The following is a 19,721-nucleotide window of genomic DNA, read 5'->3' on the forward strand; positions in this document are numbered from 1 at the left end:
CCCACGAGCCGGGCAGGGGGCGTGGCCTTGAGGTGCAGGCGCGGCTCTACGGTAGGGGGCGTGTGCCTGAAGGACAGGCAGGGGCGGGGCTCTGCAGCGGGAGGGGGGAGGATGGTGGCGTCGCACGGCGCGGTGACGTGGTGCGTGCGTGGGTGACGTCGTGGCGGCCTCTCTCATTCTGGTCCGGGTCTCGTCCTCGCTGCCGGCCCCGCTGCCCCTCGGCCTGTCCTGCCTGCGCCGCCAACCCGCCCCGTCCTCCCGCGATGGCGACCGTGGCCGACACCAAGCTCTACGACATCCTGGGCGTGCCGCCTGGGGCCACCGACAACGAGCTTAAGAAGGTACCGGGCCGGGCGGGGGAGGCTGTGGGCCGGGAAGGCCCCAGTTGGGCAGCCGGGAGGTCACGATGAAGTGGGGACGCCCCGGCCCGGGCAACCGTGGGCCTCGGCCGGGATCAGAGTGGGCGGGAGGCCAGCCGGGGTCCAGGCCTCCAGGCTAGGCCGCGCCGTGAAGCCGGTTGCGGCCTGCCCGCCCGGCCGGCGCTGGGGGAGGCGACTAGGCCGCAGGGAGGCCAAGGCATCCTGCCGGAGGGAGCTGGGGCGCCGGTGGGAGGAGGGGATCCCCGCCAGGAGTTGTGGGATCCCCGCTGTACCTGAGGGGATCGCCGGGGTTCCCTGCCCTAGAGTCGCCTGCTCTTGTCTCCTTACTTGGTGCCCACTGTGGGGAGATGCCCAGACTGGTAACTGAGCACCAGGCGGAGACTCCCCCAATCTCCCATTCCTCTGTAAGGGAGGGTCTCCGTGGTGCTCTGTTGGCCGATCCCATCACAATTAAAGGCTTCGGCTATAAAACCCGCTGAAGTGCAATACGTTCTAGCCAGTACCATTGTCTGACCTACTTCAGCAACAGCACAGGCTCCGTTAGGGTCTTCCTGTCCCATCCCTATAGAGCTGATCTTTCCCAGGCTGAAAGCACCTAGGGAAAATAAACAAAGAAGCTGAGCAAGAGAGCCTAGAGCATTGTGATCTTCATTACCCTATACTCAGCACTGACATCTAAACATTTATTGGTTCCATCCATTTAATGTTGTAGTATACAAGCCACTCCTTCCCCCCCCCCCCCCGAACAGCACCACCCATCACTTAAAAACTACACCAGAGCCTTGGTTAGGTAGTTACTATTCACTGCCTGTGATAATTTGCAATGATGGGTGGTACTGCTACTGTGAACTATACATCTCCATGTGATAAAGAAATTTGTTTGGTGTGGGTATTGATCATTATGAAACAACAAAGTGGAGGTGTCTTGGTGAAAGGAAGCTATGAGCTGATCACAGCCAAATATGATCAGACAGTCTACAGAAAGAAATCTGTTTAGGGTATCCTGTTTGTTACGTGAATGGAAAACCTGGGAATACAAATGTTTAATACATATAAAAAACACTTGTTATGTAGCCCAAAGTATAGATTCAACACTGCTTAAAATATACTTTAGTAGTTAATGGTAAGGTTGCCAACTGTCTCTATCAGTGCCAAACGTATCCTCTCTCGTTAATTAGTTTAGACTTAACTGAGTGTCCAAATAGTGAGAACATACTTACAAGCTACCCTAATACAACTGAGACAATGTATGTAGATACTGTTTTAATCTGGTGTCAAGCCCAAAAGCAGAAAAGAAAAGTGAAAGCAAAGCAAAATAGCTTTATCATTATGATGCTGATGAGATGGCAAAACTATCTTCAATGCTGATTAATTTGTACTAAATACTGTCTTCTAGGGCTGCAGTAGAATGCTAATGTAGGCCCAGATCCTGAAAATACTTTTCTGAGTAACTATGCACTTGAGTAATTCCATTCAGCTAAATGGCTCAAACTAGCATGCTAAAAATAGCAGTGTGGCTGTGGTGGCTCCAGTAGAGACTCAAACTAGCCACCCGAGCTCAGACCCAGGAGGTTGGGTGGGCTCAAGAGCCCAAGTAGCTATGTCCACAGTAGGTTGGGAGGCTTGCTCCTAGCTGCAGTGTAGACATACCCATAGTGATCTACTAAAGGTTTGTCTAAACAGGAATGTTATACTAATATGAGCTAAGGTATGATTTTATTTTTAAACTGGTAACTACATCAGTATAACCCCTTACGTGGACATTCTTCTATGCCAGTATAAAAGTGACTTTTTGGTTTTGCTTATGTGACATATACCAGAATAAGTGTCCACACTATGAGTTACACTGGCGTACTCCATGTTGACAGGACCTGGGGATTTTAAAGTTTTTCAGTGTATTCTAGAATATTTTGGTTATAATCAAGGCTCTGTTTTGTTACACTGGCTAAGTTTTACATAAGCATTCACATCCCCTCTTTACATGCATGAATGCAGAATATTTCATAATTATGCAGTGAAAAAATGGGTCTATAGTTATAAAGCAGTATCTACTCCTGGCGGATTCTGCGTGCTGGTGCAACCATGGGTGCAGTTGGGGGGATTGTTTCCCTCCAAAGAGAGGTGAGGCGTGGGGGGGGCACATGAAGTTACATGCCACTGTGCCTCCCCACCCCCAATTTCTGCAAGCACAGAGCTGCCCAGCTGAAGGAGGCTGTGTCTGGGCTCTGCTTACTCTGCAGCTGAACTCTGGGTCCTACTGCTCAGCTAAATGCAGCCTCCTAGATTCTAGTGCCAGTTGTGCTCCCCTTCTGTGTGCTGGGAGCCTTCCTGTTTTCTGTGAAACAGTGAGTGCTGGTAGTGGAGCTGGAGAAAGTGGGGTTGGAGAAAGAGGCAGTGGGGAATGAAGGTGGGGTTGAATAGGGCAGGGGGTGGGGGATGGTGAACAAAAGGAGATCGGAGAATCGCAGGGGGAAGCGAAAGCCCAGCATGCGGCATCCCCTTGGCAGCAGCTGGGGCTCCCCCATTAAGCAGGCCCATTGAACCCTCACCCTGACAAACCCTACAGCTGGACCGCTCCAAGCCCCCCACCCCACAGATCCCCACTCCGCCAGCACCTGAACCCCCCCAACCCACCCCCACCACCCCACACCCAGACCCCCGCTGAGCCTCAACCACCTTCACCTGGATCCCCTGCAGAGTCCCATTGTCCCTGCATCTGGAACCCCGCCCCCATGAGCCCCTGTGCATCCAGATCTCCCACTGAACCACCCATACCAGATTGCCCCATACAGAAACCTCTCACCCCATACTTGGATCCTGCTGGGTTGAGCCTATCCACCCACACCCGGTGCACCTGGCACAGTGGGGCAGGGCCTCAGAGTGTTTCTGGGGCAGACCCAGCCCTTGCACTGCATCAGGGTCAGGTGCAGCCTCACTGCTGAGTTCTTGTACCGGGCGAGGTGGGGGCTTCAGGGTGATCTCCCACCTCAGTGCAGCCAGTGGCCTGTGCTCTCCACTGCCATGCTGGAGCCACATTTATTTATTGACAAATACAATTTGCAGAATTTTAAAATATTGTGTGCATAATTTTTAGGTGCAGAACTTTAAATTTTTTGACATAGAATTCCCTCAGAAGTATCATTCTAGTCATCCTTGCACAAAAGAGGAAGATGTGTTCTCTACCCCAAGAGCTTTTAGTTTAAATGAAAATAATACAAATATAGTTCAAATGCAGCAGTCTCGATAAATAGGTCAGTGAAAATGATGTGAAAATTTTATGTAATACTATACTATAGAAAGGAAAAACGGTGTGTAAACCGTTCTCAACAGCCTGCTTTTTCTTGTTCTTGAGAAGTTTAGGTCTCTACTCTCTGAGCAGTTAACTTTTAAAAAAATTCTATTTTTAAAAATAGAACCCCGTTGCCAGCTGTGTCCACCTATCTATTCAAGGGACACTATCATAGGACCTTACCACATCAGCCACACCATCAGGGGCTCGTTCACCTGCACTTCTACCAATGTGATATATGCCATCATGTGCCAGCAGTGCCCCTGTGCCATGTACATTGGCCAAACTGGATAGTCTGACAGTGTAGTGAAAACTTCCCCAACTAAATTCAGCTCCATAACTCTGAAGTGGTAGCAGAAAAATAGGTTATGCTAAGCTGTGTACAAAATATTGTTACTCAGGTACAGCCAGACATGTTCAAAAGGAAAGAAGCAGTTTGAAAACCACTTCTTAGAGAACCTGCTTTACTTCCTTGTGCTACTGTTTCAGAACAGTAGAGTTAAAAGATTAGCGTCTGCATACTTCTGTCCATGTACTTAATTCAAAGGGGTGCTAAATCTTCCTTGAGAAGTATGTAGGGAAGAGAATGAAGAAACTATCAATGTGGATTGATCGGTTGGGTTGGGTGAGAACCTGAGGCAGCCATTTTGTTAGTGGACTCCTGAGGAGAGTTACAAATCAGGACAGGATTTACATCCAACATGATGGTTTAATAACTATGGTATGCAAATCCATACCCTCTAGCTAATGGTAATCTTACCCCTTGTTCACATTTGGAAATTACAGCTTTATATCAGTAATGAATGCTGTATAAAGAATTGGTTGAGTTCAGTTTCAGTGTAACACCTAAACCAGAATATAGAAAATCAACAGTTTAAATGCAAGTTTTTGTAGTACTCCAGTTACTCTATGCACTACATTAATGTGCCAGATCCATAAATGGGTAGTTAATACTGAGTCAGTAAAATTAAATTCATGGAGGTTAAGTCCATTAATGGCTATTAGCCAGGATGGTTAAGGAATGGTGTCCCTAGCCTCTGTTTGTCAGAGGGTGGAGATGGATGGCAGGAGAGAGATCACTTGATCATTACCTGTTAGGTTCACTCCCTCTGGGCACCTGGCATTGGCCACTGTCGGTAGACAGGATACTGGGCTAGATGGACCTTTGGTCTGACCCAGTACGGCCGTTCTTATGTTCTAAAATAAAATATCAGGTACTTTCTGTTTTATTGTAGAGGACTCAACTAATTTGTTTTATTCTAATGGACTTTTGCTTTATGGCTAGCTTCTGACCTTGGAATATTTTTACCCGATAATTGACTTAAGTAGGTGCTGGTTACACACTTACAGGAGACATTTGTATCTTTCTCTGAAGAGTACAGGTTCAGTTAATCAACTTGATTTATTTTGAAACATGGAATCCATCACAGACTTAATGACTTGTGTTATTTTTTTTTTTGTCAATTAGGCATACAGAAAGCTGGCCAAGGAATACCACCCTGATAAGAATCCAAATGCAGGAGACAAAGTAAGGTGTTTTTGTTTTGTTTTTTTATTTTATTTTATTTTATCTTGAAATGTATTTATTTGTATTGCCATTGTATTTAGGGGCATCAAACAAGAGATTCAGGGCCCTGCTATGTTAGGACTTATTCATATACACAGTAACAAAAAGACAGTGACCCAAAGAAATAATAATCTAGGTTGTGGCCAAGGACAAAGTAACATAAAAATGAGTTGTTGTATAGTAAGCAAAAGCTTCCAATCACCACCTGCCTAGCTGGGGTCAGCTGGCAGTGCTTTGAGGCATTGTGGGAGAGGTGAATGTTTAGGAGGGATCTGAAGAGTAAGGTAGCAGTTTTGCAGATCTTTCTTGGAAGTGTTTTCCACTCATAAGAGATGGAAGTGGAGGTGTTTGAAAGAGATGCAAACAATGAATTCAGGGGTCACCTTCAAGGTAAAATAGATTAGACATGCAGGGCTCAGTTAAGTAACCTGTCTTGAGAGATGAAAAAAGATGTTTCAGTGATGTCTCAAATGAGTTGGGTTAACATGATGGAAAAGTCTTCTTAACACTTCAGAAGACTAACATATCTGAAGCCATGTTAGTTGACTGTGTAGACTACAACAGGTTATTGTTGTTTTAACAACCGTTGAGGGTTCTTCAGTTGTTAAGCTAACATGTTTAAAACATCCATTTTGTCCATCAAGACAGGACCTTAGACCTTGTCTAGATTACAACTTTAAGAGTAACATTAATACTTAGCTAATGTTAATGTTAGCTAATGTGGTAATCACACATACTTAAATCCCAGTCTAGACAAGGCCTTGTAGGTAAAGATAAGAAGCTTGTACTTGGCATCTCTACTGATTTCTTCTTCAATGCCCAAGAGGATGATACAGTCATTCTTCATGGTAAAACGGAAGAAAAGAGTTGGATTCATACAAGCACAGCCAAATCTACCTGTTCTAAAGGTCAAAATTTAGACTGCAGTGGAACTTCTGATGTGGAAGAGTATTTAGGGTTGTACACTCCCTCATGAATAAAAGGATGAAGTGGGGCTATAAATCAGATGCTAGCATTTCCTTTGTGATTATCTTTCAAGTAAATCTGTTTTTATGTATGTAAAAGTAACTTACAGGCTTTTTTTCCTGACTTCTTTTTCAGTTCAAAGAAATAAGCTTTGCCTATGAAGTTCTGTCAAATCCTGAGAAACGTGAGTTATATGATCGATATGGAGAACAGGGCCTTCGAGAAGGTAGCGGTGGAAGTGGTGGAATGGACGATATTTTCTCCCACATTTTTGGTGGTGGATTGTTCAGTTTCATGGGTAATCAGAGTAGAAGTCGCAATGGTAGAAGAAGAGGAGAAGATATGATGCATCCACTTAAGTGAGTATCTTGAAACTGTGATTCTTCTAACTTAAGTTTCCAAAAAGAGATGGTGAAGGTGAACCTGGTCTGATAATCATTGATGCTCTAGCGGGCGTCAGTTCATTCAAAAGGTCTCTACTGTTTCCAACTCAAATTCATTGAAAGCGTTACTTCTAGATTTCAGCAAAAAAGAAACAGATCTTCCTGCATTAAAAGTTTGCCTTTGGTGTTAATAGTGTTTTAAAAGAATAATATATGTGGTTGGAACTTCAAGTCTTACGGTCCATATCTTATTAGTCAGTGTATAAACTCTGCTTCTTTTCATAAACATATAAATCTTGCCCATTCTTGACTGATTTGCACAAATGACTGTCTAAATTATTTGATCATAAATATGCCTGAAGTTGTTTAGTGGGACATGTTAGCCTTCCAGCCTCCTAGTAACCTGGTGATGTGTATTCACTATCTAACCCAGGGGTCTCAAATGGCCCGCGGAGTTATTTGCTGTGGCCTGCCAAGCTCCGTGCGCCACGCCCTCCCCCCCGTGCACACCGCATCCCTGCTCCTTTGCCTAGCTCCAGGCGCTTCCCGCCGCCAAACAGCTGTTTGGCAGCACTTAGCGCTTTCCAGGAGGGAGGGGGGAGGAGCGGGGAGCCGCACGCTCAGGGGAGGAGGCGGGGTAGGGGTGTGGATTTTTAGGATCCCTGCTCATCTTCATAAGCCTACACCTTATTTTCACTGCTGTTTTCTGCGGGCTGAGCAGCTTCTTTCTGACCCCCCACGGATGCTGTACTGTGGGCTAGGCCACTCCTCGCATTAAGTGCTTAGTGTAAGGTAGTCTCTTGGTCTATCCAAGACCGTGATCAAGTGTCTTTGATGTTTTTGGTCGTTTGGCTTCGAGATGAAAACCTTGTCTTTGTTTCTGGGACCTTGAAGTGAAAAAATTCTCTAAATTATATCTGTTTTTGCATGCCAGCTACTTTGTCTAGCAACTAGTACTGTACAAACAAACTATAAATTAGCTTTTGTATTCTCATAACTCTTTTTAGTTGTTTCTTTCTAAACATTGACACCAGAAGCAATGTTTTGCCGTTCAAAATAAACTGAGTTGCATTTATTATTGAATGATTTCTGAAGTCGCTGGAAATATGCAAAATTCTGAACTAAATGTTGTTAGACAACTACTTTTAAGTGGCTTGACTGTACTGATAAGAGAACCAAATGGTGTTAATTTTTTTTTCTAGTGCTTTAGATACCTTGTAATCCAATGTTCTCAAATCTGACTGCTAAAGTGGTCATGGGAACATACCAACAATATATTAACACAAACACTTTTCCAATGGACATGAATAAGACAAAATTAAACTCCTAGTATGAATTCTTAAGGAAAATATTAAACTATAACTATTATCCAGAACTGCTAGGAATTGTCTTGCTTGTGTTAACCCATCTGAGACTTGTTTTAGATCTCCTTTAAACCTTCCTTAATTCTTCAGGTGACTAGGCTAATTTGTTTCCTGTTGCTCTCTGCTAGAGAGCTAACCTCAGCTCTGGCTTCTGACTAATCTAAAGCTTTTCCTTGAAGTATGTACATTTACAGTTGCATAGTTTCTAATGGGATTTCACTAGATCTGAAACTGTTCTGCAAAGTCTGGCTTAAAATCCTAAAAGATAGGGTTCTGTGTTTTTAATAACTGCTTATCTTAATATAGCATTTGTTACAGTGTCAGTGTACAGTTTTACTTGCTCAAAAACTTACTGTTTAACCTCTCTTCTACATATGGTTGGGTTTTTGTTTTTTTCAAAAGTATTTGTCGACAAGGCTGAAGGTTGCTGTGATTTTAGTTTTTACCATAAATTGTCTTAGACAGTAATTTGTACCTAAGCTAGACTATTAAAATGACTTTTTCCTGAAGTGATTATTAGAATGTTAATACTGGAGAACTCACTTTTATTTTCTAGAGTGTCTTTAGAAGATCTATATAATGGAAAGACAACCAAACTACAGCTTAGCAAGAATGTCCTTTGTAGTTCATGTAATGGGTAAGTTTTGTATTTTTCATTGACAGTGCTAGAACTTTTTGGCTACTTTTACTCTTAAATGTGTTAAACTGTTAATTCAAATTGGTATATAGCATGAAGTGTAGTAGTTCTTCACGTGTAAGCTAGAACGGGTTCAAGTATTGAAGCATGGAGATACCAAAATCTAACCTATAATGCAATTAATAGCGCTCTTTGTAAAATCTTGAAAAGACATCCTCTGTATGTTAGTGATAGATTAGCCTAATTGCAACTGACACTGCTGCATCAGTGCAATTGGAGGTGTAAAGCTTAAGTTTGGTATTTATTTTCCATATGTTCTCAATTATAATCTGACACTTTCCAATTTAGTCAGGGTGGGAAGTCCGGAGCTGTTCAGAAGTGTAGTGCTTGCCGAGGTAGAGGTGTACGTATCATGATCAGACAGCTGGCTCCTGGGATGGTTCAGCAGATGCAGTCTGTGTGCTCTGATTGCAATGGAGAAGGTAGGCCAACTGTTTCCTGTGCTTTTAAAAATGTTTAATGTGGTTAGAATCTAGGTTCAATAGTAAATTGTCATATCTCATCTGGAGAATTTCTGAATTAGATTGTAATTAGTGAAGTTTGATTTTAGTCTGTAAAGGATATTTCTTCACGTATCGGAACAAGAACACAATTTTGCAAAGTAGGGGAGGATTGGAACCAGAATAACAGGTGCTACTGCTTGGAAATATTTGGACATGCTTGCCCCAGTATCTTGCTGTCTGGTGCTAGCACTATAAAAACCATTTACTCTTATGGGATACATTTAACTTAGCATCAGGATAGATTGATTTAAATCAAAGCATTTTAGAGCAATGTTTTACATTTGTTCATTTGAGTTATTTTCCTAAAGAGAAGGTGATTGTCATTTATCTGTAACCACTGAAATATGTTTAGCAACTATATATATATATATATCCTTCCCACTAAATTGGGTGCTGCTTCTTGTTAACCAGGGGATGGACTATATCTATACACTGAAGCATTTAGGAAGCTTAACTTGCATTCAAATTTGTAATTTGTTAGAAAATAGTGAATGATTCATTTATTATTTACTAGACTAATTTTTTACTTGTATTTTTTGTCAATCTCTGGATGGAAATTTGAATTCAAATTAAATGCACTAAATGGCGTTATTAAATAAAACTACCTTCAGGGTGCTGGAAATATAACAAAAAAGTTAATGGAAGCAGTTTTGCATTTAAATTTATTAAACAAAGAAAGTATTAGCTGTAGTTAATAATTGAATTTATTATTTCTGGGGTCATGTCCTTCAAAAATTTAGAACTAGTAGATCTCATCCTCTTTCACCTAGTTTTATTCAAAGTTTGGAAGAAAAAAAAAAGCTGTCCTTCAAACTAGGTACCAAACATACTGCTTGATATTTTTTTATTTTAAGTTGTTTGTTGTTATTATTATAGTAAATTTAGGCCTAAATTTATATGCCATCTCAAATTTAATTTTAAATAGATTGTTAAAAAATAAACCCGTATTTAATTTAAAGTTCTTTAAATATTCATCGATTTTTATATCTACTCTTCTCAGCGTTCCAAAATATTATCAATTTATTTCTCCTTCAGAAACAAATGTTAAAATCAACATACAACTTAGTGTTCTTAACTTTCTGAAAGATGGAAATAATAGTGTTACATTCTATATTACTTTTGCTGATTTGGGCACATATATGGTAGTGAATTAAATATCCTCTTCCTTGCATATATTTCCTGGATCTTTCTTAATTTATGCAACACCACTAATTTGTCTGAAATCTTGTGCTTGTACTACTTATGACGTAATAGCTGAAAATGCTGAGCTGCAATAAAAATTTAGTTTTTAGTCTATTTTTATTCTATAACCAGTCAAACTTTTTACTAAAGAATTGAAAGACTGTGGTTTCCTGTTTTTAGCTCTTTGTTACTTTGCCTGATTTAATGTAAATGCAAAGTTCTAGTAGGACTGGACACATCTGCTGCATCGTAATGTTCTGTACACTTGTTTCACATAGGAGTATGGCTTTAATTTCTGAGTAGCTGAGTAGCTAAATATCTGAACATAACAATTGCTTCTGCTTGCAGCACTTAAATAGAAGAAGCAATAGGTACTGTACTGGCAAATGAAGTGATGGGATTATACAGGATATTTTTCTTAGAATGTTCTGGTTATTCTGGTCTGCTATAATGAAGGCAGTTCCATATAAAATATCTGCCCTTTAAAAGTATATCCAAATAGACTAGAAAACAAAAAGGCTCTTAAGAAGTATTGCATATTTTTTGGATAACTACCCTGCAGTCTTCTAGAAGGCAATTCTCCTGTTAAAGGTGAAAGGCAAAGCACAACTGTTTGTTCTTTACTGATCGTCAAGATGTAAAAAATGCTTTAAAAGTGAACATATACACTAAGAATGTCAGCTCCTCTCTGCAGGAGAACCTGAATGGTGGTGTCACACTAAGCCAGGGGTCGGCAACCTTTCAGAAGTGGTGTGCCAAGTCTTCATTTATTCACTCTAATTTAAGGTTTTGTGTGCCAGTAATACATTTTAACGTTTTTAGAAGGTCTCTGTCTATAAGTCTATAATATATAACTAAACTATTGTTGTATGTAAGTAAATAAAGTTTTTAAAATGTTTAAGAAACTTCACTTAAAATTAAATTAAAATGCAGAACCCCCCAGACTGGTGGCCAGAACCCGGGCAGTGGGAGTGCCACTGAAAATCAGCTCGCGTGCCGCCTTCGGCACGCGTGCCATAGGTTGCCTACCCCTGCACTAAGCTATAACCTGACCTGCTGCTTTTTCTCTCTTCTCTCCCTCGTGTACCGTCTGCATCCCCCACCCCCACCCAGGTTACATCTACACTTACAGTGATGTCTCTCACCATCTGTACAGGTATAAATAGCAGTGTAGATGATGAGAGACAGCTTAGGTGAGTAGAGTGCCCTACATACCTGAACTGCCAGAGATAAATACCCTACACTGCTCTCTACACACCCAAGCAGTGCCTCCCACTTTTACGCTGCTATTTTTAGTAGTGTAGTTTCCTCCTGCCAGAGCCTTTCCCCACAGTCTGAAACTCAGCCTCCACACCCCAGAAAGGAGAACTGCACCTTGGTTTCAGTTTTGTCCCATTACCAGGTTTCTCAAAGATTTTTCATAGGTTCCCCAAGCAAAATGAGGAAAGGAGGAACCTGACTCCTTATAACTCTCTTTTTGTTTAGAGGTGGAGGGGGGCCGTTTTTATGCATGAAGAGCAATAAAAGCCACAGACAAAGCTTATTTTTCCTTGCAGGTTTCCTTAAATGCTCATGCTGTTTGGAATTGGAAGTCATGGTTCTTGTTCCATCTGGCTTACAATCTGAGTTCTAACTCATCTTCCATCCCACAAAATGATTTTGAAGATCTCATCCTCTTAGTGCCTTTTGGGTCTCTTTCTTCTCATAAGGATAGCATTAGATTCGTTTTCCCCTTGTGGGACACACTAATAACACTGAAAGAAAAAAAATTCCAAAGTGATTTGAGATTGGGGAATGTGCCCAAGAGAACCAATGTACGGTAAAATAAGTGGTACTGTATCCTCAAATAAGGAAGAAAAATATTCTTAGATTTTTTCAATCCTTCTTTCTCTAGGTGAAGTTATTAATGAAAAAGACCGTTGTAAAAAATGCGAAGGGAAGAAGGTGATCAAAGAAGTAAAGATTCTTGAAGTCCACGTAGATAAAGGCATGAAACATGGGCAGAGGATTACATTTACTGGAGAAGCAGATCAGGCCCCAGGAGTGGAACCAGGAGATATTGTCCTCCTGCTCCAAGAAAAGGAGAATGAGGTAACTTGTGACTTAATAGGTGAAGTAAAGTTGGTGGGTTTTTTATATTCCTTAGAAATATTTAACTGGATGATGGAGTACAGACACTTACACAGTTACCTAGATTACTTTAAACGAACAATTGAAGGAGAGAAACTGAACTTACACATACATGGCTCGTTCCTAATGGTAACTGCTATAATTCTGAGCTAGATGGTTCTGTCTGTAGACATGCAGAGGAGCACACCAAGCATCCCACTGTCTCAATATGATCATAAAAAGTTCCTCTCCTAACTGAAGCAGGGTTACCCTTGGCAGACTTACCACTATGAATGTCCTGTCCTTGTTGTTGTGCGCCTGCTTCAACCCTGGCATGCAGTAAGTAAAGCTGAGTATAAAGCCAGCTGTTTTTTTCAAAGGCTGTCAGATGAAAACGGGGAATCTCCCTCAATCTTCATCGCTGTAAACTGCTCTCTAATTCTGTTAACCTAGGAAGTGTGACAAATGGGTTTGGAAATATTAACCCAGATAAGTAGCATGGTCATGCTGATATTGCACTCATCATAGGACCCCCTCCTCTTTTCTACCCAAACTGTAGACCTACATTTGGCTAATTGCATTTTCATTCTGTCTTGGCACATTTATATTTCTACACAGTATGTACTTTGGAGAATATTGAGTTTCATACATTTCAACTAAGTACTATAAAACTTATTCTGACACAGTACACTATGCTAAATTACTGGAATATGTTATTTAAGGAAAGTTGCAGTATACAGTAAAGTCCAGGAGAATGTTTCCATGCTTTAATGTGGTAACTATTTATTTTTGGCAAAGTTCAGTGCATTAGGTGAAGTAACATAAGTGGTGGTTCAGTATTATGAAAACAGCATGTGAAACTATTGTGTGAAATTGTGGGGTGCAAGCTGTTCCTTTTCTGGTGTTCCATAAACAAAATAAAGTATTGTGAATTTAAAGTTCATACATATTGCATTGATCAAATTCTAGTCATTGTCCATCAGGAAAGCTTTGAATTAAAAACTGAAGTAATATAAGTATCAGAAAAATCTTTAAAATGATTCATGCTGGAGTAGCACTCCAACACCAAAGCACTTGACCTAGCCTCTCCTACAGCTGTCTGGTTTGCCTGTGTGCTCAGTTGCAACTTTGTGCTCCTCCCTACTTCTCGGCTGTGATTGGGTGAAGGGAAAGGAAGGCTACTAGGATAAACAATGTGACTTCAAGTGTCAGGTACTGCTAGCACTAATGACAGGTCAGATATTCCAGGATTTGAAGCAGAGGCCTTCTCAGTCTTGGTCTTTTGATCTAGCTATGTCTGCTGCTGTACTGTCTTGTGCAGTAAAACATATTGTGGCTTTCTCCTTTTTGCTATGACCATGTGTACTAGTAACGCTGTAGGTCAGTCCTCAGTTGCTTTTTAATAAGCATGCTGCAGTTCATGAATATGTGGACAAAAGATTGCTAGCATAATTGTTAGCATGGTGGTGAAAGGTGATATTGTAAGGTGTTTGTTTATATGAGCTTGAGAGGAACCTAAAGCAGCGGTTCTCAAACTTCAAAGGACTTCCATTTTGATTTTAAATTTTTCGCACACCCCCAGACACCCTGCTCAGCCCAAGGCCCCACTCCTGCCTTACCTCCACCCCGCCCCTCCTCTTTCCACCCCATCCCTGTTTCTCCCCCTCCCTCCCAGCGCCTGCTGCATGCCACTGAACATCTGTTCCCCGGCATGCAGGAGGCACTGGGAGGGAAGGGAAGGAATTGATCAGCGGGGCCAGTGGCCCCTGACATGATTCTGCCCCCCTCCCCTGAGTGTGCTCTGTCCCCCCCTCCTCCCTCCCAGTGCCTCCTGCACACTGGGGAACAGCTGTCCTGCGGTGTGCTGGGGTGGGTGCGGGAGGAGTTGATCAGTAGGACCGTTGGCCCTGGACATGATTCAACCCCCTCCCTTGAGTGAGCCCCGTCCCCGCTTCACCCCTCCTTCCCAGCACCTCCTGCATGTCAGGGAACAACTGTTCCCCGGCGTGCAGGAAGAACTGGGGAGGGGGAAAAGTTGATTCCGCCTGCTCCTCCCTGCTGAACAGCTATTCCTCGGCATGCAGGAGGCGCTGGGAGGAAATGAGGGAGGGGGAATTGATCAGTGGGGCCCGAGTACCCTTGCGGACCCCAGTTTGAGAAACGCTGACTAAAGTATTAAATCATTTTGGTACCATAGTTTCAGTGTACTGAAAAGCTTGAAGAAAGGTGAATCTACTAAAATTATTGTCATGGTTGATATGCCAGCTGATCTCCTGGTTCCAAAAACTACTTGCTCTTGGGGAGAAACTCTGCTGTCTTCTCACAAACGTCAGCATAAAACTGTTGCCATATTTTATTTTCAAGGACAGACATTAATGCTGAAGAAAAACTTTCCAGCAAGTCTTTTCTTGCTGTGCAAGAAAGCATAACTTTGAGGATGAAGTCATGAACCAAGTTTTATATGCTGTATACTGTGTATATATTTATACACTAAATATCTGTATGTTGTGAGCAAGCAAGTAGTGAACAATTTCAGGTATCTCTAATAGAGGTGCGAAGGGAAAAAGGAGCAATCTTTCTGGATTCATGCCAATGGGCTAACAATCCTTCCTTCACTTCACACCTCTGTAAATGTAAATGGCTCATTACAGATCAGTTAAAGCAGCTGTGATCTTGCTTGAATACAAATAGATGACAGTTAAAGCAACTACACACAGCTGATTTGGGCTTAGTCCTGAGGACTTGGAACAACACTCCTATTTCATGTATACCACATGAATAAGACACTTCCAGTTTGTCTATTGCACTGAAGATACGTCCGAAAGACTTCATGCTAAAGTTAACTGAATGCTTATAATGGCTGCAGCACTTTAGCAGTGAGTCTGTAGTACTACTCTAGTCAAATAGCTTAAAGCCTTTAATTGTATGTGGACTGGCTTTTTGCCCCTCCCCCCTTTTTAAAATCTGAAAATAGTGGCATGATCAACAGCTAGCTTTTTTATGAACATTTTGAGGCTAAGTGAAATAGTCTTTAAATATATAATTTTGTTACCTGGTCTCCACTGTGTTGTAATTTTTGTGTTTAGATTGGAAGATCTTTGGGTCAGGGAAAGACTCAGTCTGTGGTACAGTCACACAGCCTTTTACAACTCTAATTTGTTTCTAATGAATATGGAACCAGAGTCACAGAAATATATACTATTACATATTGCACAACATGCAACTCTTAGGACCTGCTTAATTGTGGAAAGCTATAACTGGTGTAGATCTGGAGTTTGATCCTTACATGAGTGCTAACTTTCGAAGGCAGCAATTTTATAACTTATGGATTTTATTACTGCAGGATTATATTAAGAGACACTTCATTGTTCCCAAGGACTTCTGTAAGTAGAACTAAATAAAGAGTATCTTTGCCTTTTGGGGGATATAACAAGAGTGAATTGTTGGGGAAACCAGGGTTTGTGGGTAGGTGGAGATCTGGCAGTAATAAGTATTAGAATGCAGATGATGATGATGATGATTAATGTCTCATTCTTAGGTGTTCCAGAGGGAAGGAAATGACTTGCATATGACACACAAGATCGGACTTGTTGAAGCACTGTGTGGATTTCAGTTCACATTCAAACACCTGGATGGACGTCAGATTGTGGTTAAATATCCTCCTGGAAAAGTAATTGAACCAGGTAAATCTTGATTTGCTATAAGAATTTATCTAGATACACATGTGGCTGTACTATTTGAAATGTTGTATCGTCAAATTATTCTCATGCTCTTGCAACTTGTAGCCGTTGTTGTAGAAATGCAGAGACATTATATTGTCAGACAGAAAGCTGGTACAGTTTCCTTTAAACTGATTAATCTTTTTCTGCCTTTAATTATAGGTTGTGTTCGTGTAGTTCGAGGTGAAGGAATGCCACAATATCGCAATCCCTTTGAAAAAGGAGATCTTTACATAAAGTTTGATGTGCAGTTTCCTGAAAATAACTGGATTAGCCCAGAAAAACTCTCAGTAAGTATTCCTTCAGTTTGATCAAAAATGTGTGTTTGTGATTTCGTGTCTTAAGGGCTCATTGTATTGTGCCCCATGCACTTTCTTTCCAGTAGTTATATTTGGATTTGAGTACAGCCAAATTGTTCTTTCAATATAGTTTACAATGCACAAGTGATTTTAAAACCTTCCATTGAAGTTGGTTAGTTTACATGAAAAACCACAGGAGGGTTGGTGTTCTGGGATGTGGGTGTAATATAAAAGCGTTTGAAAACTCGATATAGTAGCTATTACTAGACCAGAGGACAAATGAAAGAAGGTGGCTACTGTTTTGATTTCTGACTCATCAGTTCTTGCTGACTATGGCTTTGTCTAAATCAGAAAGTTGTACCAGTTAAAAGGACTAATTTTGACCAATGCAAATTGGTGCAAACACCTGCTGAATTTTAAGATTGCTAATACATTTATGATAACTATGTAAGACATTCTTAACCTAACATCAGTGTCCCCACAGGGGCTTGCACATGTTTTTAAAGAAATACCTTTTAGTTAAACTGGTGCAACTTAATCATGTAGAGATGGCCTAAGAATGAAGGGGAGATGTGTGCCAAATATTGACACCTCTGTTTTCTGATACACCACTAACTATACTTCTTTTATTGGCAGGAACTTGAAGATCTTCTGCCATCTAGACCAGAAGTTCCCCCTGTAATTGGTGATACAGAAGAGGTAGATCTCCAGGAATTTGATAACACTCGTGGATCAGGTGGTGGTCAGAGACGTGAAGCCTACAATGATAGTTCTGATGAAGAAAGCATTCATCATGGACCTGGGGTACAGTGTGCCCATCAGTAAACATTTGTCTAAAATGTTGCACAAGGATTTTCTTTCAAGTTTTGCCTGACTTGTTTTCAGCAATCCAGCTGGATTGTATAAACAATCCAGATGAACCGATGGACATCTATTGCTGTATGTGTAACCTTTAAATTGGTCTATAGTATCTACAGAGTGTATAATTTAAACTAACCACAAAGCTTACATCTTCATTTTGACTGTTCTGTAGCAGAATAAAGCACTTGAAAGGAAGACGAGACTCCTTTTCACATGGGTTTTAAGTTTGTCCTCGTATCTGTGCTTGATTTTTACCAGTTGTGTAGATTTTAAGTTTCATATTTTAAATTCAAATTCTACATTGTAAAGTTTGTGTACAACTTGTCCTGAGGCTTGGTATTTGGCTGCACCTGCGTAAGCTGCTACAAATAGAATAAAGAATTTCATAGCCTGTATCTATCATTTTAGATGCATGGTACATAAATGGGCTTTACACATAATGAGTTTAGAGCTGACTGGGAACAACGGAAGACTAAATTAGAAGTGGTTGTAAAAGTTTTTTTACCATCTTGTGAGGTTTCTGAAAGTAAATAAAGCAGTTGGTGTATAATATACTCCCTTCCCCTTGTCACACTTTTATTTATCTAAAAGGATACACTAAACTTGATTTTAATTGGTTAGTTCCTTTGTATTTGTTTTACTATACTGCCTCGGAGTCCTAGTACAATGGCATCCTTGTACTTGACTATGTCCTGTACAACCTTCATCCCTGCCCCACAGAGTTCACAATCAAGTGAAAAACCATTTCAGTGTTGAAGTACCTCTACCTGCATGCAGCTTTCCTTATTAATCAAAGTATTTTTGAATTTATTAACATAAGAACTGGTTGGCCTGCACACAGATAGTTTCAATCGTTCACTAGAATTCCTTGCCTTCTAAATTTTTAAACATGCATGAAAAGACTTCACCTCTCAATATGGAGATGATAGAAAAATAGCTTTGACATCCAAAACCAAATCCTGCTTATTGTCAAAGTTTAGAATTTTGTTCCGTGTTTAACAGCTCGTGGCTTTTAGTGCCCCTTTGATATTAGGCAAGTCTTGGGATATGTCTTTGATCCACTGTCCTTAAAATAGCAACAAGGATTTTTTGACATCCTTCCAGAATTGAAGATGGGTAACTTCAAGAATTTCAGACTTCAAGACACAGAGTCTGTATATGGTCATCTAGCCTAACCCTTGGCATAAACAGACCCTTGGGGTATGTCTACACTATGAAATTAGGTCGATTTTATAGAAGTCAAATTTTAGAAATCGATTTTATACAGTCGATTATGTATGTCCCCACTAAGTGCATTAAGTAGGCGAGTGCGTCCTCACTACTGTGGCTAGCATCGACTCGGCGAGCAGTGCACTGTGGGAAGCTATCCCACAGTTCCTGCAGTCTCTGCTGCCCATTGAAATTCTGGGTTAAGCTCCCAATCCCTGATGGGGCAAAAACATTGTTGCAGGTGGTTTTGGGTACATGTCATCAGTCTCCCCTCCCTCCCTCTTTGAAAGCAACTGCAGAGAATCATTTCGTGCCTTTTTTCCTGGGTTACTCATGCAGACACCATAGCATGGTAAGCATGGAGCCTGCTCAGCTCACTGCTGCTGTTGCGAGCATTGGAAACACCTCACGCCTTATTCTGCAGTATGTGCAGAACTTGGCTAACAGACTGCAGCACAAGGACAATTGGGAGGAGGACATGGACACAGATGTTCTTAAAAGTATGGGATGTGGCAATTGAGACATCATGGCAGCAGTGGGGCTGGTTGATACAGTGGAACGCCGATTCTGGCCTGGCAAACAAGCACAGACTGGTGGGACTGCATAATGTTGCCGCTATGGGATGATTCCCAATGGCTGTGAAACTTTTGCATGTGTATGGCCACTTTTCTGGAATGCTGTGAGTTGCTTTCCCCTGCCTTGAAGCGCAGGAATATCAGGATGAGAGCTGCCCTGACAGTTGAGAAGTGAGTGCCAATAGCCCTGTGGAAGCTTGCAACGCCTGACTGCTCCCGGTCAGTCAAGAATCAATTTAGAGTGGGCAAATCTACTATGGGGACTGCTGTGATTCAAGTAGCCAATGCAATCATTGATGTTCCGCTAGCAAGGGTAACAACTCTGGGAAATGTGTGGGTTTCCCTAACTATGGTGGGGTGATAGAACGCATTTCCCTATCTTGGCACCGGACCACCTTGCCAACCAGTACATAAACCGCAAGGGGTACCTCTCAATGGTGTTGCAAGCACTGGTGGATCACAAGGGATGTTTCACTGATATCAATGTGGGATGGCCAGAAAAGGTGCATGACACTCGCATCTTTAGGAACTCCAGGCTATTTGAGCAGCTGCAAGAAGGGACTTACCTCCCAGACCAGAAAATTACTGTTGGGGATGTTGAAATGCCAATAGTTAACC

The 19,721-nt window shown here is 41.5% G+C and overlaps 1 protein-coding gene across 1 annotated transcript; it reads left to right on the forward strand.

Moving 5' to 3' along the window:
* Positions 1-28: 28 nt before the first annotated feature.
* On the forward strand, positions 29-17,873 carry DNAJA2 (DnaJ heat shock protein family (Hsp40) member A2). Its single transcript, XM_005289847.4, has 9 exons — positions 29-341; positions 5,138-5,197; positions 6,338-6,561; positions 8,506-8,586; positions 8,935-9,068; positions 12,226-12,422; positions 15,979-16,123; positions 16,322-16,449; positions 17,095-17,873. Exons 1-9 carry the CDS (start codon positions 264-266, stop codon positions 17,281-17,283), a joined length of 1,236 nt encoding a protein of 411 aa, XP_005289904.1. The 5' UTR covers positions 29-263; the 3' UTR covers positions 17,284-17,873.
* The last annotated feature ends 1,848 nt before the right edge of the window (positions 17,874-19,721 follow it).

Source organism: Chrysemys picta, chromosome 14 (genome assembly GCF_011386835.1).
Source record: "Chrysemys picta bellii isolate R12L10 chromosome 14, ASM1138683v2, whole genome shotgun sequence".
Classification (NCBI taxonomy): Eukaryota; Metazoa; Chordata; order Testudines; family Emydidae; genus Chrysemys; species Chrysemys picta.

Coding starts and splice junctions, on each gene's coding strand:
- DNAJA2 (XM_005289847.4), top strand. CDS start 264: ATGGCGACCGTGGCCGACACCAAGCTCTACGACATCCTGGGCGTGCCG. Junction 5,198..6,337: donor ATCCAAATGCAGGAGACAAA/GTAAGGTGTTTT, acceptor CTTCTTTTTCAG/TTCAAAGAAATAAGCTTTGC. Junction 8,587..8,934: donor CTTTGTAGTTCATGTAATGG/GTAAGTTTTGTA, acceptor TTTCCAATTTAG/TCAGGGTGGGAAGTCCGGAG.